The 20,388-nt window shown below is 53.3% G+C and overlaps 8 protein-coding genes across 8 annotated transcripts in view; 4 read left to right on the top strand and 4 right to left on the bottom strand.

Moving 5' to 3' along the window:
• The window catches only part of BDW47DRAFT_8459 (uncharacterized protein), a 2,343-nt gene extending 736 nt beyond the window's left edge, over positions 1-1,607 (bottom strand). The window contains exon 1 of the mRNA XM_024820018.1: positions 146-1,607. Within this exon, the coding sequence (XP_024673852.1) occupies positions 146-1,385 (1,240 nt within the window). The 5' untranslated portion in view covers positions 1,386-1,607. The remainder of the gene's footprint in view (positions 1-145) is intronic.
• Positions 1,608-5,255: 3,648 nt separating this feature from the next.
• BDW47DRAFT_102505 (TFIIH/NER complex subunit TFB3) lies at positions 5,256-6,693 on the bottom strand. Its single transcript, XM_024811883.1, has 3 exons — positions 6,601-6,693; positions 6,306-6,546; positions 5,256-6,246 (listed from the first exon to the last, which is right to left on the bottom strand). The coding sequence occupies exons 1-3, from the start codon at positions 6,644-6,646 to the stop codon at positions 5,460-5,462; spliced, it is 1,074 nt and encodes a 357-aa protein (XP_024673851.1). The 5' UTR covers positions 6,647-6,693; the 3' UTR covers positions 5,256-5,459.
• A 175-nt stretch (positions 6,694-6,868) lies between these two features.
• BDW47DRAFT_8438 (prefoldin-like protein) lies at positions 6,869-8,805 on the top strand. The gene has a single exon (XM_024820012.1). It carries the CDS (start codon positions 6,952-6,954, stop codon positions 8,701-8,703), a length of 1,752 nt encoding a protein of 583 aa, XP_024673850.1. The 5' UTR covers positions 6,869-6,951; the 3' UTR covers positions 8,704-8,805.
• Positions 8,806-9,136: 331 nt separating this feature from the next.
• BDW47DRAFT_102503 (uncharacterized protein) lies at positions 9,137-10,259 on the bottom strand. Its single transcript, XM_024811882.1, has one exon. It carries the CDS (start codon positions 10,112-10,114, stop codon positions 9,251-9,253), a length of 864 nt encoding a protein of 287 aa, XP_024673849.1. The 5' UTR covers positions 10,115-10,259; the 3' UTR covers positions 9,137-9,250.
• Positions 10,260-10,397: 138 nt separating this feature from the next.
• BDW47DRAFT_8434 (putative GTPase NOG2) lies at positions 10,398-12,813 on the top strand. The gene is made up of 3 exons (XM_024820011.1): positions 10,398-10,597; positions 10,650-11,400; positions 11,856-12,813. Exons 1-3 carry the CDS (start codon positions 10,500-10,502, stop codon positions 12,681-12,683), a joined length of 1,677 nt encoding a protein of 558 aa, XP_024673848.1. The 5' UTR covers positions 10,398-10,499; the 3' UTR covers positions 12,684-12,813.
• Positions 12,814-13,265: 452 nt separating this feature from the next.
• On the top strand, positions 13,266-15,652 carry BDW47DRAFT_8422 (protein kinase IKS1). The gene is made up of 2 exons (XM_024820010.1): positions 13,266-13,392; positions 13,471-15,652. Exons 1-2 carry the CDS (start codon positions 13,334-13,336, stop codon positions 15,488-15,490), a joined length of 2,079 nt encoding a protein of 692 aa, XP_024673847.1. The 5' UTR covers positions 13,266-13,333; the 3' UTR covers positions 15,491-15,652.
• Positions 15,653-15,874: 222 nt separating this feature from the next.
• On the bottom strand, positions 15,875-16,714 carry BDW47DRAFT_124159 (SDR family NAD(P)-dependent oxidoreductase; the record flags this gene model as incomplete). Its single annotated transcript, XM_024816199.1, has 2 exons — positions 15,875-16,586; positions 16,668-16,714. 2 exons carry the CDS (start codon positions 16,712-16,714, stop codon positions 15,875-15,877), a joined length of 759 nt encoding a protein of 252 aa, XP_024673846.1.
• A 1,255-nt stretch (positions 16,715-17,969) lies between these two features.
• BDW47DRAFT_8410 (lysophospholipase Plb1) lies at positions 17,970-20,231 on the top strand. Its single transcript, XM_024820003.1, has 3 exons — positions 17,970-18,107; positions 18,166-18,829; positions 18,880-20,231. Exons 1-3 carry the CDS (start codon positions 18,056-18,058, stop codon positions 20,084-20,086), a joined length of 1,923 nt encoding a protein of 640 aa, XP_024673845.1. The 5' UTR covers positions 17,970-18,055; the 3' UTR covers positions 20,087-20,231.
• The last annotated feature ends 157 nt before the right edge of the window (positions 20,232-20,388 follow it).

Here is a 20,388-nt window from a genome sequence, read left to right as displayed (position 1 = left end):
CCAGGAGTGCCGGAAGTGCCAGGCTGACCGGGAGTACCAGGGGTGCCAGGGGTGCCAGGGGTACCGGGCTGACCGGGGGTACCAGAAGTGCCAGGTTGACCGGGAGTACCAGGCTGGCCAGGGGTGCCAGGCTGACCAGGAGTACCGGGGGTACCAGGCTGGCCAGGGGTGCCGGGGGTGCCAGGGACACCAGGAGTGCCAGTGGTACCAGGTTGACCAGGAGTGCCGGGAACACCAGGAGTGCCAGGAACGCCAGGGGTGCCAGGGACGCCGGGGGTGCCGGGGACGCCAGGAGTACCAGTCACACCAGGCTGGCCGGGAACGCCGGGAACGCCGGGAGTTTCGGTGGCAGTCTCGGGGCAATAAGTCGTGGTCAAGGTTGTTTGAAGTGTAACCGAAGATCCAGCACCGCCGCCGGCACCACCGCCGGGAACGTTGGGAGCCGAAGTAGCACCGGCGCCAGGAACCGAAGGGGTGGAAGCACCACCGCCAGCACCGCCGCCAGGAACGTGGGGAGCCGAAGTGGCGCCGCCGCCGGGCACTTGGGGAACCGAGGGGGTGGAAGCACCACCGCCAGCACCGCCGCCAGCACCACCGCCAGGAACGTGGGGAGCCGACGTGGCGCCGCCGCCGGGCACTTGGGGAACCGAGGGGGTGGAAGCACCACCGCCGGCGCCGCCGCCAGCACCACCACCGGGGACATTGGGAGCCGAGGTAGCACCGGCGCCAGGAACCGAAGGAGTGGAAGCACCACCGCCAGCACCGCCGCCAGCACCACCGCCGGGAACGTTGGGAGCCGAAGTAGCACCACCGCCGGGAACCGAAGGGGTAGAAGCACCACCGCCGGCACCACCGCCAGGCACAAGAGAAACGGAGCTAGTGGCCGGGCCCGAAGGACCGGCAGAGCTGGAGCCTCCGCCGGCACCGACACCCAAGCCAGCACCAGTGCCAGAGCAAGTGTCGGCCATCAACACGATGTCCTGGCACATGGTCACATCTTCACTCTCGGTGGTGTAGAGGTTCAGACCACCGTTCATGCCAGTCTCGCAGGCAACGAACGCCTCGCTGTTTTCGTAGGTGAGCTGACCCTGGGAGTTGATCGAGAAGCCCGGCGTGGGCGACTTGTTGAGGTCGCATTGGAATTGGGTCGTGGCACCGGTGACGATACAACCGCGTCCGTTGGCGTCGACGATACCGCCGTTGGCGTCGATGCAGAATTGGGCCTCGGACAGGCCACCGCCGATACGGTTCTGGCCATCATCGAGCTGGCCAATGGAGCCCGAAGCACCACCCTTGGCGGACATATGGAAGCAGCATGTGTTGTCTCTGCCAACCAGGGCGTGAGCCCCGGCCGCGAACGCCGCGATGTTCGCGAAGTTCTTCATGCTCGAATAGGCGAGCGTAAGCACCAACAACTAAACGAATGTATGAATTTCCCAGGAGAATAGGGCTGGGTTAGTGATAGATTGACGGGTGAAGGACAGATCAATCGGGAATGAGCGAGGGAGGTTCAGTATTTATGAACCACGGTGGATACGCGAGTGAGAGCGTCATGGCTTGTTGACCGGCAAGCCGGGCACGGTAACATGCAGCACACCTCCAGATCGTAAAAAAAGAAAAACGAAAAAAGAAAAACAGATTTTGAACAAAAGATAAAAAAAAATAGAAACACGCTGCAGCCAGTTGCAATGCAGATGGGTACGGTTGACCATGGACGACCCGGTGGAGAATTACCCTGTCAACAGCACAAATAATCAACAAGGCGTCCTCCGTCCGAAGAAGCCGGGGCCTGGAAGCATCGGGGTTGTGAGGCAGTGAGGGAGTAGACGTCATGCATCAATGGGCATTGTGTATGTGGGGGCCGGAGGAGGAGCCTGCCCCATGAGAGGGAACAATATGGATGTTTTCTCAGGCTCCAGGATAGACGACATCTCAATGGCCAAGGCAAAGCAGGGCATCAACTCGCGGTGGATCCGGGATCCACCGGGTGGCTTGCTGGATCGCCCGTAAGCCATGTCTTGGTCAACAGCCCCGATTGCATGGTTTCCAGGCGGTCAACAGGTATTCCAGTGGCAATATGAAGAGTCATCCATGGTACTTTACACGCCCACTGTTGGTTGAGCCAATGCTACTCGGGATCTGGCGCTCCGAAGGAACCGAGAGAGCCATGGCTCCGAGTGTTCTATTTTGACCTCCCCTGACGTACACAGTGTACAAAGGTACGGAGTACACCGGTTGGGCTCAAGCCGACACCCGAGATATGAGATGGGACCATCGATGGTCGACATCGGCTACTTGATAATACATGCGCACAGGGAGGACGCAAGTGTGGAGGCTGGGGAGAAAGGATCGAGAGCAGATCGAATCACTTCATCCACCCATGGACCCAAACATAAGACATCAACAAGTGTCCGAGTATCAAGGTCTCGGATTCGGTGTGCCTTGCATGATCATCATAACTGCCGAATTGGCATTGAAGCCGACACTATCCATCCGTCAGATTCATCCATCCATCCATCGAGTTGGACTCATGACGAAAGAGGAGGATGGGACTCGGACTAGTATACTGTAGTGGGGATGTTGGATGGTAATTTCCCAAATGTGTGGGTGGGACAAATATCCCCAAGGAAGAGTTGAGTAATTGTCAAGTAAGTCGCAGAAGTCGGACGTTGATGCTCTGGGTCAGGTGGGGTCACGGGGGAAGTCACGGGCCAACCACACTACTTGTTATTTTTATGCCTCTTGTTGATTTGTAGATGTTCCTCTTCCTTGCTCCAGATGAATCCAATCGGTATCCTTTGGATGTTCAGAGTTATTAGATTAAAGTGATGGTGGGATTCGATCATCGGAATAGCGATGTGCAACCATCATCCATTCGTCTTCTTTCCATGTGAGATATCCACTGCGATCGTCTCCAGCCGCCACGTCATATTTTCTTAATATCTCCGAGCTTTTTCCCTGCGCCGATGTACTGACAGGCTACAGAAGGCAAATTTTCATTATTCCCATCCATCTGACAGATCAAGTGCCCACATTTGCTATCTCCATTCCAACCATACCGGTCGATTCACTGGCTATGTCGACAAGAGGGGTAACGGTGCCTGGTTCAATCGGAGGCAGTGGACACCCTCGTTCTCACCCATGGACAAAGAATACAGATATAGAAACAGGCAAACACGAAAACTAATTAATCAAAGGTAGTTTGGAAAGAAAACAAGGAAAAACGAATAAAACAGGGAGCCAGACGGGGATGACTACCAGTTCCGTCTCCCCTCAGTCAACTTTTGCCCGCCTGCATGCATACGTATGCGTTTTAGGTACATCTGTCCTGCCTGCAACTTACATCTCCGACGCTGTACCTGCTCTGTTGACCCCCAAACCTCCGTGGGTGGTGTTTGTGGAATGTGGATGGCCATGATCCAGATTTGGTCCACATCGTCCCTCACTTTTTCCCCCTCCCTTTCGTGGAACAACCACAGGTCACCTTCCCCACCTTTTTTTTCATCGAAGATTTCGATCTTCGGATTTTTATGTGCGTTCACACTGTAGTATGGAGACCCAAGAGGCCAAGACATGCCCCATGATACTTACACCCCCAGAATGGAAGGGGGAGAAGAAAGAAGAAAGAAGAAAAGTGAACCAGAAACGACTACACTCCATAATTTTTCAGCACCTGAAACGCTCATCCGGTCAAAAGCAGTGCCATTGGATGTCCTAGCCCACGGTGACATCTACGAAATAATCCAAACCAGCCGATCCCTCGGATTTTTAGAATTTGACTCGCTTGTCAGTGTTAGTGGCGATTTTGAGTGGAAGATTGAATTGGATTGAATCGGATTGAGTTGGATGGAATTCAATCGAACTCAAGGTCATGATTGACACAGTCCCCGCAAAACACCTGTTCCAACTGTGATGCCTTACGAGGATCCAATCCAATGATCCAAGAGGCATGAACACCTTTGCCGTGGAAGAATCAAGAACATGTAATGCAGTTGCCACCTCAGGTAACTCGCGGCGAGAAATTCTCTTTTCCTTGGTATATATTTAGTATACTAATGAGTATTCCACAATTACGGCAGCCTTATACGGAGCCCAGACCGTATCCAAATATTTTATACTATGATATTTTCCCTGCCTTGGAAGGAAGGCCAAAGTCAGCCTGAGCCTTGTTTATTGTGCTACATCTACGTGGGTACGAGTACGAGTACCAAGGACTATACTTGGAATTGAAGCCCGTACTCGGGGACTTCACCAAGGAACCATAACCATGAGCTGCTTCTATGCCGCTGACGTTGCTACCACTATCTACGGAGTACTATGCCGATGTTACTTCTCTATTGCCTTTTTGTTTTTCTTTTTTTTTATATTGAATTTTCTATCTTTCCAACTCTTTGTATCTCCAGTCGTTCTATCCACCCTCAGATCTTTCTCAAACAGTAACCAAAAAAAGTCCAAATATCTGCATGTCTCACACCCATACAGGAGTCACATAGTAAAGGAGCGAGGAGTGTAAACAGACGACATCTAAAATAGTATCTCACATCCTGTAAGGTCTTTTCCATATGCGATCTTCTTTCCTTCTTCTGCGGATTCAGATCCTTGCTGGGGTAAGAATGTACGATCTTGATATATTCTAATATTAGGAGTTGGGGAGGTCCCTGTGTCTTTGCATTCGCATGTCGGCGATATTTCGCCCCGCGTCTGGGACGGGGCTATACTTGGTTGTTTTTACTGTAAATTATTGATTAGAGCTTAAGATATTACTAGATGTGTCTATTGTATCAAAGTAAATCTTTCGATGTTGATGTAAAATATCACGTACTTTAACAAAAATAGTGTTCTATATATATTTATAGCACCAACGGATGTGCATTGAATATACACCAGGACACCCGAGACACACCTACGCGTCCACAGTATTTCATATACCGATGACAACTGCAATTGTCAATGAGTATAGATATCAGGCCACCCAGTCCCCATTTCAGTAATTGCTATTAATGTTACTCGATACCTCAACGGGACACGGCACCCGAGATGGGATATCCGTGCCGTCTGTGAACGCGTCATACAATCGAGCCCCCAGTCAGCTTAGGCTCACCATCTCCAGCCATCTCATCAGTCAGATTCTTGAAGATCCGCGATCTGTCTGAACTGATGACGTGGAAGGAGGCTTATAGGCAGATGCAAATCGAGATGATTGGATTTGGGAGGAAAAGAAGAGGTCTAAGATTTGGATTTCTTTTTTGTGCTCTGTTTTGATTGAGAACCGGAAAATAAACACAGCTTATGGATGATAAATGAATGAATGATAAACGCCCTCGCTATGCACCCGCTGAAATGCTGATTGATGGTGAGCTCGTTGAAAATGGTTAGCCAAAATTTCCGAGCTCCAAGACAGTCTACAATGGTTGTATGTTATATAATGGGCCTCACGACTGTCCGGTCGTGGACACAGGCTATCCGGCGCCTAGAGGAGCGGCCGAATCTCGTTCGGAAACCTCCTCATCGATAAAGCAGCCTAGACCGGCAAACGCCTCGAGTAGTGTCCGCGAGTAATACTCCCGCAGATCGAAACCTCCGGCCTGCATCTGGGCATTGTGCCGGATCGGCTCCAGGTAGCTGGAGGGATAAGTCTCGCTCTGAGTAAAGTAGTCTCGTTTGCCGGGAACCAGCCCGCCAAACGGATCGTAGGGTTTCTCGGGCTCGGGGGTCTTGATCCGTTTGAGACCCTTGATGAAGCCACCGTCGTCCTGACCCGCAGCACTGGCTGCTGGATGCCCGGACCTCTTCGCATCTGAGTTCCGCAGCGCAGCCTGTTTCTGCCGGATGCGCTCTTCCTCGCTCCGTCGAGCGGAGGACTTCTTGAGCAGCACCTTCTGGCCTTCGCGCGCGATAGCCGCCGCATCTGCGGGGCGTCCAGACGCAAGACGGCTGAGTACGTCTTCTCGGCCTGCGATGAGCTCCTTTCGTTCGTTCTCGTATTCCATCTTGGCGGCCTGTCGGCGGATGCGGGCCAGTTCTTGTTCCTGGGTTTGCTGTTCCTGGAACGAAGAAGCCTCTTTCTCCTCGAGCGCTTGGTTGGCCCGGATAGAGCGCACGTTGCTGGATGCGTATTGCTGGAGGTTGGCTTCCGTTTTGGCGACGTCGGTGCCGTAGACGAGATTGGCGATGATCTCTTCTCGCTGTTCCAGGAAGTCATCGTAGGCGCGCTTCGAGTCGAACTCCTCTTCGCGACGGTTGAGGCTGCACGTCTCTGTTAGCTCTCCGCCCCCTTCCACCCCGCCAAAAGAGTCTCAACATACATCTGCATGACCCTGCGCCGGATATCTACCTCCCTCTCCACGTTGATGTCCTCAAAGGTCTGCTTGCGAAACCGGTTCTTCCTCAGGGTCTTGTGACATCCCGCGACGGGACAGTTCGCCGGACCGGACGAGAATATTCGGTCGACACAAGACTCGCACATCTTGTGGTAGCATTCGGGGTTGATGAGGAACTCCATATCGGGGTTCAAGTATCGCGATGACTTGCAGACAGGGCAGACCTCTTAGAAAGACACTGTTAGTACGTGCTACCTTTACCGGGCGCAAAAAAACATACCGTCATCATCCCCGCGATGGGCCATCGAGGCACGAGGAGGCGCCATGGTGCGAGCTGAACGAGACAACGAGGGGGCGAGGTAAAGGATTGAACAATGAAGCTGATCAAGAGAACTGCCTGGAAGGAAGTTCAATGAGAGCCTCAGGTATGCGGGATGGTTTGATAATCGATCCGCCCGTCTGCCAATCAGAAGGACCGGTGGTGTTCCGCCATGCGGAACTCATCTTTTTTTTGACATTCTTTGCCGTCTATAACTTTTTGCATTCTTCTCAGTTCACCCACGCTCTTTTATCTGGTTTAATAATCTTCTACATTCATATATTTTGATAGAGGATCTTGTCATTTTTTACTATGGAACTTTCAGACCGCAGCTTGAACGATCTAGAGCGCCAGCGCCAGCAGCTTGAAGGCAACATCTCGAAACTCCAAGAATCGCTCTACCACTGGCGCACATGGGAGGCGGAATATGATGTGTTGAGGGAGGAAATTGGCAGCCTGGAAGATGATGCCACGACGGACGACTTTCTCCAAGTGGGACGGGACATGGGTGGAACACAGGTCAACGAAAAAGAAGTCAAAGTGATCCTGGGAGACGACAAGGGCGTCACTCGGACCAGACAGCAAGTGGTTGATCTCCTATCGCGACGCATCGACTATGTGAGGCAGAACGTGTCGGTCATGGAGCGCAGGCTACGCGATGCAGAGAACGAGCTGCAGACGCTTGACTCGATCGAGCAGCTACCCGCGGAACCCACGGCGGACTTTCCCATGACGGAGATTTTTGAAGAACTTGACGAGGAGGGGAATGTGGTCTCGAGCAAGACGTCCCGACCAGGAAGTGAGGCAAATGATCTTTTGGACGTGTTGAAAAAGGCTGGTGTGAAGGACATACCGAGTGCTCCCCAGTCGGATACAGAGGTCGGGCGTTCGCAACAAGTCACGTCGGAGCCTGAGGCCAGTGAGGAAGTGGAACACGAAGAAAAACAAACGGATATCCGACCACCTACCCACGATGTTGAATCTACGCATGAGAATAACACATCGGCTGCGTCGGAATCAACAACTTCTGACGACCGGGAGGTTCCCATTACGGACGTGGATGAGTCGCCGGAAGATGCCGAGCTACGACGCGAAATGATACGATACAGCTTGGATGAGGTTGGCGCTGTAGTTGCTGAACTTGAAATGGATGAAGATGGGAGCGACGTCACTCTTGACGATGATTATGATGCCCTGGCTTACGATGACGACGATGACGACGAAGAAGAAGACGAACACGGTCGGACAACCGGGCGTGTCCTGGATGAGGACTACCACCAGCAGATGCGCGACCTGGAGGCAAAGCTGAATGCTCGAGGCATGTGGAATATGGGCAAAAACACCGGATCTCTTCCCGAGCAGGTGCAAACCGAACTGGAGCAGCCGGTCGCGGTCAAGGTCGAGCCCGCTCCAGTGGCGGAGACGGTCAAGGAGAAGAAACCGAAAAAGAAGGTGGCTTTTGCGGACGACCTTGACATCGCCCCGGCTCCCAAGTCGCCGGCCCCAGAAAAGAAGATCACCCCGACCAAGGAGTCTACCGTGCCGGCCGTATTGGACTCTGTCATCGAGCGCGCAAAGCCGGCCGAAAAGGCTCCCCCGACGAACAGTGCACCGAAGAAAGTCTCGCGCTTCAAGAACCGGAGCGCAACCGCAGGCAATACAGCTGCCATGACTGAAAGCTCTCGCCCGGTCAATCCCGGACCACAACTCAGTTCAGGCGCACCCGCACCACCACCATTGTTTCCTGCTAAACCATCCGAACCAAAGCCTTTCTCCCAACCGATCCAAGACATCGACGAGGAGCCACCCACCCGCGGCCCCAAGGGCAAGATCATGGCCGACAAGCTCACCGAGCACGAGCCTTCCGCCAATGCCGTGGCCCCGGAACCTGATGAGCTCGACGACCAGCTGCACCAGCGGGAGATAGCCAGCGAATTCTACCGCATGCGCAACCGAATGATCCAGCAAAACGGCGGCTTTTTGGAAGAGCCCGAAACGGTCCCAATCGAGACTGAAGATGCTCCTAAGCGCGTGAGTAAATTCAGAGCTGCGCGGATGAAATAGTTGCTGGGTAGGTGAGAGAAGTATATACAAAAACAGAGATATACCCTATTTTCGTTTGACCTTGTCCTTCTGCCGTAGAATTGCTTTATATATGAAGCCCGGAACTTTCATTGCCATGTATATTGAGTATATGGCAAGTGGTTATACCAAATCAGTGGTATAACCATGCTCAAGATTCCAAGATTGATCTCACGAGGGCTCTCTGACTGCTTCTCGCTTACGTGTCATTCACCGGACGTATTGGACTCGATTTGAGTACTTATGGACGGTGTGACAAGGAGGCAATGGAGAAGTGGTTACGTTTCACCCCCGACATCTAGAATTCAACCGAGGCATATACCTCGATAATACATATTTCTTCTACTTCATCCTCTTTATATACCTCTTATCGTATGTCGCATAGTGGTCACCTGAAACCTGTAAGATGATGCCCTTACATTGATAAGGCTAGGTATACACAGATCCAAAAGTACAAGCTCATATGATTGCTTTGACAGTAGAGAAAAATAAAAGGAAAAGTTGATAATATACAGTGGTCCAATACAGCTCACAGCTTGCCACCGGTGACCTGCTCTCCAAGCTTCTTGACTCTGCCCTGGATGAGCTCCCAGCGAGAAGCCTCGCCCTTCCGAGACTCCGTGGCAAGGCTCTGCACGGTCGGGGGCACGCCCAAGTTCCAGACGTTCTGGCCCTGCTGGTGGTCATTGCGCCAGGCTTCGTTCTCGCCCTCGGGGAAGATCCGATCGATCTCAGCGGCCAGCTGCGCCTCCGTGGTGATGAAGTTTCTAGCACCCATGTAAAGATCTTGTACCGAGTTCAACCGCTCGAATTCCTTCAGGGCCTTCTTGTACTCGTGTCGCTCTGCCGACTTCGCGAGTCGCGCCTCGCGCGTCGGGTCCGGCAGCACCGTCTCCTTCCGGGGCAGCATGTCCTGCGTCACCGACTGACGGGTGAGTCGCTCGTCCTCCCGCTCGGGCTGCTGGAAGATGTGAGCTCGTCGTTGCTGCTTCTCGGCGCTCTTCCGGACCATCTGATCGGTCGTCTTCTGCTTCCGGCTGTACAGCTCCTGCAGACCTTCGCGCAGGTTCTGCCTCCGCTCCTCGGCCAATTGTCTCCGCCACTGGAGGAAGTCGGCGTGGGGATCATTCGGATCGATCTTGGTTTCTTTCGTTTGAGCCGGGGTCACGGCGGCGAGGTACGCCTCGGTGGGCTTGTCCGCGCGGCGAGCCGGGAAGAGGTCGCGGGGGACGGGTAGGGTACCCTTGACACGGCGCTTCGAGGGCAGGTCCGGCTGGAGGGAGCGAGGGACTTCAATGTAATTGGGAGATTCAGGGCCGACTCGACGAGTGGTAGACGAAGTGAACCCTCGGACTTGCGTCGTGGCAGTGCGGCAGTTGCGGAGGAAGGACATGTTGACGCGTGAAGCCTGTGGCTTCTGATGGAGATATAATTGATTCGGAATATATTCAGCAAAGAAAGAAAGAAAGAAAGACCTCAACAGTGACTGACCCCAACCGTGGCAACAATCAAGCAAAACACGGCCTAGCAGATAGAGACACTCGCAGTACTGGAGGGAGTCGGGAAAAGATCGCAAGCGTGGATTTTGTCGCTGCTGGTCCGTGCTCGGCTTGGCTTGGCGCCCGCAGAAAAAAAAAATAATCTGCCGCTCACTTTTTCTTCACTTCTTCTCTCTTCCTCTACTTGCGCTTTGCCAACTCTCTCTTTTTTCACACCCACTCTTTTATTTTTGGGTCTTCTTAATTGATTTGATCGGTCTTTAAGAAGTACTGTTCATCATGGGTACGGGAAAGAAAGAAAGGTCCCGGAAAGACCGGCAGGGGAAGACTGGAGATGGCATGGCCAATGTCACGGTCAAGGGTGAAAACTTTTACCGGTATGGTTTACTGTCTTATTTTGAGGTGTTATGGCCACTGATTGTCTGTTAGGGATGCCAAGAAGGTCAAGACCTTGAACATGTTCAAGGAGGGCAAGGCCCAGCGTGATTCTGAAGGAAACATTACCAAGGCTGCTTCGTACCAGTCTCGGGATGCCCCCGTCGCTCGGATCGAGCCCAACCGTAAATGGTTCGGGAATACCAGAGTTATCTCGCAGGAGGCGCTGTCGTCGTTCCGTGAAGCGGTCGCGGAGCGTTCTTCCGATCCTTACTCGGTTCTGCTCAAGACCAATAAACTCCCCATGAGTTTGATCAGAGATAACACTGGGACGGTCAACGGGTTAAAACAACATCAGGCGAAGATGGCTATTGAGACGTCTCCGTATAACGATACGTTTGGCCCCAAGGCCCAGCGTAAGCGTGTCAAGCTGGGTGTTGCGTCCTTGGAAGACCTCGCTGGAGAGACGTCCAAGGTCCAGGAAGCCTATGCCGAGAAGCATGACCAAGAGAAGAATGATGATGGGAGTTTCATGGTCAACGCGGACGTGGGTCATATTGTCGATGACTTCACTACTGCGCCCGTCGCACGCGAGTCTGTGTTCCTCAAGGGACAGAGTAAGCGAATCTGGAACGAGCTGTACAAGGTCATTGATTCGTCGGATGTGGTTATCCACGTCCTCGATGCTCGTGACCCTGAAGGCACTCGCTGTCGAAGCGTTGAGAAGTACATCCGAGAGGAGGCTCCTCACAAGCATTTGATTTTCGTGGTCAACAAGTGTGATCTTGTGCCCACTGGTGTTGCAGTAAGTCTCATACTTCCTTCTTATAGTTCCTTGTTTCCCTTTTTATTTCTTGTTGTCTTTCCCTACCCCACCCCCCACCATACAAACGGATGCTCTCCGTGCCATCGTCAAGTCAAGGCTCCTTCCTTCGGCCCTGGGTCGTATTTTTCTTTCCCATGAAAGGATGTCTGTTACGGCTTTGGTAGATCAACGCAGACCCGCGCCGACCTTCATTTTGAAGCAAGGCTGACTGGCTTTCGTTTTGGAAGCCGGTCGTATGGGTCACGCTGTGTCTTGTAATTCAGCTGAGTCCTGTCCCGCCTTCGAGCGAGCTTGTAGCAGGGCTCTCAATTACATTTCACACATTCTATGCACATCCATCACATTGTTTCTATTGTTTTAATCGTTTTTTTTATTTATTTTTTTCTTTCTTTCTTTCACGCTCTATCTGGCGATAGTGACTAACGAGACGCCAGGCTGCTTGGGTACGACATCTGTCCAAGGACCGTCCTACGCTTGCCTTCCATGCCTCCATCACCAACTCTTTTGGCAAAGGCTCCCTGATCCAGTTGCTTCGGCAATTTTCCTCTCTGCATTCCGACCGGAAGCAGATCCAAGTCGGGTTCATTGGCTACCCCAACTCAGGAAAGTCGTCTATCATCAACACTTTGCGCAAGAAGAAGGTGTGCACTGTCGCCCCTATCCCTGGCGAGACCAAGGTCTGGCAGTACATCACCCTCATGAAGAGGATCTACCTCATCGACTGCCCGGGTGTGGTTCCGCCCAACCCCAACGACTCGCCGGAAGATATCCTTCTTCGCGGCGTTGTCCGAGTGGAGAACGTTGAGAACCCTGAGCAGTACATCCCTGCTATCCTCAAGCGGGTGCAGCCGAGGCATCTTGAGCGGACGTACGGCATCAAAGAGCCGGCGGATGCCATTGAGTTCCTCACTTTGCTTGCACGCAAGGGCGGTAAGCTGCTTCGCGGAGCCGAGCCCGATCTGGATGGCGTCGCCAAGAGTGTCATCAACGATTTCCTTCGCGGCAAGATCCCTTGGTTCACCCCGCCTCCTTTCAACCCGGCCGAGAAGGGCGAGAAGATCGAAGGTCGTGAGGGTAAACTCGGCGAGATGCGTCGCAAGCGTAAGGTCGAGGATACTGTCTCGGAAGAGGTCGACAACAGCGAGCAGACCTCGGCCAAGGCCGGCTCTGAAGACGAGGAGTTCGGAGGACTTGACAGTGATGATGACTCCATTGCCAACCTCGAGGTCAGCGACGTGGAGAGTGGAGAGGAGAATGACTGAGCGTTTGGGCCACCACTTTTCCATCCACCATTTTCCATCCAGGAACGAATGGAACCTCTTGGGGAAACAACCTCACACCCGAACGACAACCAGCGTCCATTGCCCGCAGTAGGCGCACTTTCCGTCGCCTCACACTCAGCCATTTGGCTGGAGACTGCAGGCTGCGAACCTTTTCGCTCCCGGAATGATGCTTCCGACGCACCGGGGGAGTCGAGAACACCACCGTACGTGGTGTCCATTTAGTCGTGGCTTCACGGCCCATGTTGGACATGCCACCTGGGTTGCTTCTTGCCAATGGTTGGGGGGGTGACACCTGCGGCTTAGTGTCCTGTACACATTACTCGTCAAATAGATACCCACATACAAAGCTGAAATGCAAATGCAATCCACCTATGAAGCTATTTTATTTTAATCTTTTTTTTAATATTTTTTTCCATCCTAGTCGTAGCTGCATATATTAAAACTAGGCCTACTATGGGTCGGTTCAACTCACCGCCGGAGCTCACCGCCCAGCCTCACTTTCATCATCGGCCGCCCCAGCTTCTTCTCTCCGCCTTGCTGTGACCTCATAAGCTCCTTTGGCAAAAACCGACCTCAGCCTCCCATGTCTCCGCATTCTGGCAAGGCAACGTGCCAGTTCTCCCTGAATCATGGAGGATGATGGCATGACAGTTGTGCCCTATAACTTATCTAACCTCGATGTAGTCCTGTGAGTTCCCACTAGTCCCTTTGATCTATTAGCAATCGTCATGGGTTTATCCTTATCGTGGAATTTGTGTCCGTATAGGCGTCATAACGATTCCGTCGTCGTCTTAGATCGCGACTCGCAACAGCTGGTCCTCCGAAACACCGCCGACGATGATGATGCAAATCTCGAGCTAGCCGATTGCCCCTACTGCCGCCGCCCATTGCGGGACGGCAATGCCGGACAGGGGAGCCACCATGCTACCCCCGGGGCGCAACCCGAATTCATCAGTCCCGAGTACTTTCGCATGCTTCACAATAGTCTTCCCGCCGCGGACAGATCGAATCCTCCGTCTCCCCGTCGACGTTTTGCGCAGCCGGCTCTTGCGGATGGCTCGTCGCGCGGGAGTAGAGGGGTCCCGACCGCACAAGGGATCTCGTCCGGCGCATTCACCCAGGATTACTTCAAAAAGTTCTTTGTAGAGGAGTCGGTTCTTGGTAAAGGCGGAAAAGGCGTGGTTCTGCTGGTGAAGCATGTATTGGACGGCGTTTCCCTCGGACATTACGCTTGCAAGCGGGTGCCTGTCGGAGACGACCACGAATGGCTCAGAAAAGTGCTCGAGGAAGTGCAATTGCTGCAGCACCTGTCTCACCAGAACCTCGTTTCATACCGGCATGTCTGGCTTGAGAATGCCAAGATCAGCACATTTGGACCCAGCGTACCGTGTGCGTTCATTCTGCAGCAGTTCTGTAATGCCGGAGACTTGCATAACTACATCTGTGGTTCCGTGCAGACCTCGACAACTGCCCAGCAGTTGAAGGATCGATTGAGGAGGCGATCCAAAGGTGAACCGGAGCCTGAGAGTGATCTCAGCGGGCCTCGCAGACTCAATTTCGATGAAATCTATTCCTTTTTTCGCGACATAACGTCTGGTCTCCGACATCTTCATGTGAACGGTTATATCCACCGGGATCTGAAACCGAATAACTGCTTATTACACAGAACACAGGATGGGATTCGCGTTCTAGTGAGCGACTTCGGAGAAGTCCAGTCGCAGGATGCGATGCGGCGATCGACCGGAGCCACTGGGACAGTGTCATACTGTGCGCCCGAGGTATTGAGACGGGAATACCAAGGGGGGCCATTTGGCAACTTCACCTTCAAATCGGACATTTTCTCGTTGGGCATGATCCTCTACTTCTTATGTTTTGCCCAGCTGCCATACACCAACGCCGACATCATCAACGAAGAGAAAGAAGATCTAGATCGCCTGCGGGACGAGATCAGCCAGTGGACCGGTTTCGACGATGCCCGACGGATGAGACCCGAACTCCCAGAGCAGCTCTACACTTTCCTGGGGCGTTTGCTGTCGGTAGACCCAGATCGACGGCCTTCTGCGGAGGAAGTGTTGAATGGCCTTCAAGCTGGCGCCAACGGCAACGACAGTTTCCGCCATCGACGGGCCAGCTCTTCAGGCTCAGACGCCCACTCCAGCTCTAGAATACACCCAGTGGATGACCCAGGCGCGTCGTCCGTCCAATGGCCGTCAAGCACGAAAAGACGGTTCTCCCAAAGTCCCGTTGCCGTGCGACGCAACTCTCACAGTGCCCAAGCAGCCGATCTGGCTCCTGTCTCTGAAGACCTCGACACCGACCAGAGACGAATGTCATTGAGCCCAGAGCGAGACTTGGTAGTCCGACACCGATTCTCCAGTACCCCCGCGCCCAGCGAGTCGCCGAGAGGTCGCGAAGCTCCCGACAACGAGAGAGGAACGCCTCTACCACCTCTACCGCCCCTATTACCCCCACCTCCAGGACGATTCTCATTTCTGAGATCCTTCCTCCCAAGGTCAATCAGTAACATCGAATCAACCCTCTCCTCCCCAATGATGCCCCTAGCATTCTTCCTCCTCAAAGTCGCCACCGCATTCCAACCATGCACTCCCCTCGCCGTCAACCCCTGGGTCTTCTACCCTTTGATCCTCCTAGCGGCCGTCCATCTGGGTACACGCAGTTTCCGGCTCCAGGTAGCTGTCCTCATCCTGCATCTACTCATTGTCGGACTCTGTATGCGCTTGCAGTACCTGTGTTTGTGGCCTGCTGTGCCGACGGGGATGTTTTGATGATGAGGGTCTTGTAACCATATTTCGGTTTCTGAGCTCGGTTTGTTTTTGATGATTTATGTGTCTTACTGTGTTAATACCATTTATGGGCGTGATGGTTATGTACGAAGTAATCGCATTGAGAGTATCCCAGCAATCTGATTGTCAACCTCAGTCCTTAATTGACCATAGACAATATCAAGGCTTTTCATGTGACCATCACCCCGTGTCTTGTCTTCTACCAACGCTAAAAGTAGGACCCTAGTTAATCTTGACGTAGTTTCTGTGAACGTGAGTGAGGGGTTCCAATTGAGTTCCTGAAGCTGTCAGTCCATGTACCCTCATACTACTAGCTACATCAGCTTCCACCCACCCACAAACACCAACACAGATACAAAAAAAAAATCACCTCACCCCCCCATTAACCTCCAAAACACACCCATTCACAAAACTACTCCCCTCCGAAAACAAAAACGCCACCACATCAGCAACCTCCTCCGGCCTCCCAATCCTCCCCAGCGCAATACGGCCCCTCGCACGCTCAAGTGCTTCTTCCCCACCAGCCACCTTCGCCGCGTTAGTCGGGATATCGGTTGACCTGGGCGCAACGGCATTAACCCTAATGCCTTTGGGGCCCAATTCCAGTGCGAGGGCCTTTGTCAGACCGACGATGGCGAATTTGGTGGCGCAGTAGATGGAGAAGTTTGGGGCGCCTTGCGTGCCGCAGATGGAGGAGACGTTGACGATGGAGGCGGAGGAACTCTCTTGGAGAAGGGGAATGCATGCTCTTGTGACGTTGTAGGTACCGCGCAGGTTGGTGTCTACTAGTTTGGTGAAGTAGTCGTCTGTGGTTTCTGTGATGGGGATCGGGGTGGGGTTTATGCCAGCGCAGTTGAAGAGGTAGGTAAGGGGTGGGAGTGGGGAGGAGGAGATTGTTTGGGCGAGGGAGGTGCAGGCTGTGCTGGAGGTGACGTCTAGGGGGTGATAGATGTGGTTTTTTGGTGTTGTTGGAGTGTCTGGCTCTAGGACTTGTTGGAGCTCGGTGAGGGCGGTGGTGTTGATGTCTGTGAGGATGAGGTTTATGCCTTGTTCATGGAGCTTGTGGGCGGTTGCTTTGCTGGTCAATGGTTAGTCTTGATCATCTTGCTGGAGATTATACGAAGAGCGACAGTAGTGGTAGATTTAGGTTTTTACTGACCCTATACCGCTGGCAGCTCCGGTGATTAGGGCTGTTTTACCACTCATTATGATGTTCTGCTATCTGGGGGTGTACAACTGTGGGGGTTTGTAGGAGAAAAGATATGTCTTGTCCTTGAGAATAGAAGATTGAATTGGAGACGCTGCGGGGTAGTGACAAGCGAGATATACTTAGGTCTGTATATGTTAATGTTGATAGCTGATCTTCACTAATGTCGCACCATCTATGTGTCTGTACAGGATGAGTTCAAGCACCAACACTTAGCTCTGACCCTGACTTCTATTCTTGAGATTGAAGAATAAGATAAAGGTTTCCAACATTGTCCCCGTCTATAAAGTGCATACAGAGTGCAGGATGGAGTGGACATATATTATCAATCGCATGCGCCATCGTCTGCCCCATGGTGCAATCCTCAGGCACCATAGCAATAGCCTTCATTATCTGGTGTCTATAATGCTGACTACGCTATACCAGTTATGCACAGGATCGGAGTATGTATAGCAGCCAATCACGTGGTGTATGACAATCCATGGTTGTTTCACGTGGGGATGAGAAATCCTGTTCTCTCAGTGGGTCAAGAATGTGTTTTTTTTTTGTTTGATCCCTGGGCTGTGTGATTCTGTCTGCACAGATCTAAATCGGACTAAATAATTGTCTGAACCCGAGACAGTCTCACTTCGGATGGTTCGGAACCGGAGGATAAAACTGATTCAACATGGATCACTGTCTGCTGTATCGAAAGAAAGATCGAGAATGCCTCAGGTACCCAGGCCCTCGTTAAGATTAAGTTAGCTGCCTGATCCTCTGATTCGTCCCTTATTCACGCTATCGTCTGGCGACCCATCGCGCCCAACCACAGTCACATCATCGCCCCCTTCAGACTCAGTAAAGATGCAGCACAAAGGGATGGTGCTTAGTCCTGTTCCGGTATGAATCCGACAGATCCATCAAAAGCCCCTCCAGGCAGCCAGATTCAACATGATGGATCCAATCAACAAGGAGCATCATCTCCGAATGACAGGGCTGAGTAGCGGTATGCGGTATGCAGGCCCCCTCTCAGCCACGATACCATCCTCGATTGGCATCAGTGTCGGGTCGACATTCATTCCCGACGGATTCTCGCGGATGGGGTCAATCATGGACCAAACATGTGGCTGGTTCCCTCGGCTTGTTCGCCCCAATGACCGCTGGTTCTTCAGTGTCAGGCCAGACTAGTTGCGATCGCCCCCCTGTTCGGAACCCCTGGCTCGCTGGCTAATTACATTGGTATTAATTCATGGGGCCCACTCGGCGTTCCAGTGGAAATAAATAATGAAAAGGAACTGGAGATCCTGCGCGACCCCCTCCCCTTCCTTTGGAAATTACACCTATTGTTCAAAGTCGTCGTGATGAGGGCTCCGTTCGCTGCCACCGCCGTTGCTGTGGCCGGTCTGCTGTCGAGTACGTCCATCCCCCCCCTTTCGCCAGACTTGCCGATTGCTGACCTGACGATTGATAGCTGCGACTGCTGCCCCCGAGCTTATCTCAAACCACAAGGCTTTGTCGAACCGTGCGTTGCCGAATGCGCCCGAGGGCTACGTGCCGACGGAGGTCGATTGTCCTACCAATCGCCCGAGCATTCGTAGTGCTGCGAAACTCTCGCCGCAGGAATCGTCGTGGCTGAAGAGCAGACGGGAGAAGACTAAGCCCGCTCTGAAGGATTTCTTTGGCCATGTGAAAATCAAGGACTTCGATGCGGCCGGGTACATCGATAACACCGCGAGCGACAGGCCCGACCTGCCCAACATTGGCATCGCGGTGTCTGGCGGTGGTTACCGTGCGCTCATGACGGGTGCCGGTGCGCTGCATGCGTTTGATAGTCGCACAGAGAACTCCACCGCTACGGGTCAGCTCGGTGGTCTGCTGCAGTCTGCCACCTATGTGGCCGGTCTGAGTGGAGGCGGCTGGTTGGTGGGTTCCGTTTACCTGAACAACTTCACCACCATCTCCTCCCTGCAAACCACCGGCAAGGGCGACGTGTGGCAGTTTGAGAACACCATCTTTGAGGGTCCCGACGACGACAGCCTCCAGCTTTTCGATTCGATCGACTACTTCAAGGATATCGAGAAAGCCGTGTCGGCCAAGGAGGATGCCGGGTTCAACACCTCCATTACGGATTACTGGTAGGACTTCCATACTGGAACTGCGGGTGGGTAGCTAACTAAGTTAACAGGGGACGAGCGCTGGCCTACCAGATGATCAACGCTACCACTGGCGGCATTGACTACACCTGGTCGTCGATCGCCGAAATCGAGGCGTTCAAGAGTGGCGACATGCCGCTGCCCGTGTTGGTGGCCGATGGACGTTTCCCCGGTGAACTCACCATCAGCACCAACACCACTGTCTTCGAATTCACCCCGTGGGAGTTCGGCACGTACGATCCTACCATCTACGGGTTTGCTCCCCTGAAATACGTGGGCACCAAGTTCGTGGGCGGATCCATTCCCAAGGACGAGAAGTGTGTGCGCGGCTACGACAATGCCGGCTTCATAATGGGCACCTCGTCGAGTCTGTTCAACCAGGCCTTCTTGAAGGTCAAGGACTCCGACTCTATTCCTTCTTTCCTGAAGAAGGGGCTCCTCAACATCCTGGGCGGCATCGGCGAGGACGACGACGATATTGCCGTGTACACGCCGAACCCCTTCTACCAATACCGCCCCGAGTCGGACCCGAACTCGCACCAGAAGGAATTGGACGTCGTCGACGGCGGAGAAGATCTGCAGAACCTTCCCCTGCACCCGCTCATCCAACCCGAGCGCCATGTGGATGTGATCTTCGCGGTGGACGCCTCCGCCGACACCACCTACAGCTGGCCCAACGGCACGGCCCTCATTGCCAGCTACGAGCGCAGCCTGAACAAGACCGGCATTGCCAACGGCACGGCCTTCCCAGCCATCCCGGACCCCAACACCTTCGTGAACAACGGCTTGAACGCACAGCCGACCTTCTTCGGTTGCGACAGCTCCAACCAGACGAGCGCCTCTCCCCTGATCGTGTACCTGCCCAACTCGCCCTACACGTCGTTCGGAAACTGGTCCACCTTCGAGCCCAAGTACACCAACTCGGACCGCGACAACAGCATCATCAACGCCCACAACATGGTGACCATGGGCAACGGCACCCGCGACGCCGACTGGCCGACCTGCGTGGGCTGTGCCATCCTCAGCCGCTCGTTCGACCGCACCAAGACCAAGGTCCCGGAGGCTTGCACCAAGTGTTTTGACAAGTACTGCTGGGATGGCAAGACCAACACGACGGCCCCGGCGGAGTACGCGCCGGCTACCGTGCTCGGCGGGGAAACCAGTGCCGGTTCGTTGGCTGGGCCCACGGCCTGGACCGGTATGGTCGCCGCCGCTGTGGCTCTGTTCGCGCTGGTCTAATCTTGATCATTTCACCACTTGGATATTGATTTTGAAATTCACGTTGTATATACCTTTTGCACATTTTACGCACGATTTGATGGATGTTGCTGGATGTTGAGACTGGCGGATTTGGACACATGCATCTTGGAACCGCAGATACGGCCGTAATCCATTCTAGATCTTGAATAATCAAATCACACATCATCTTCACTTTTCTAACTTTTGTTTAAACTTTCACTTCTCAAACTCTTCAATAAAACAAGCAATCGTTAACTAGAGTATTATATAGCCCACGGCCACACGTGCAGTGGACCCGTTAC

Source organism: Aspergillus candidus (assembly GCF_002847045.1).
Source record: "Aspergillus candidus strain CBS 102.13 unplaced genomic scaffold BDW47scaffold_11, whole genome shotgun sequence".
Classification (NCBI taxonomy): Eukaryota; Fungi; Ascomycota; class Eurotiomycetes; order Eurotiales; family Aspergillaceae; genus Aspergillus; species Aspergillus candidus.
This window is presented reverse-complemented; position numbering and strand designations above follow the sequence as displayed.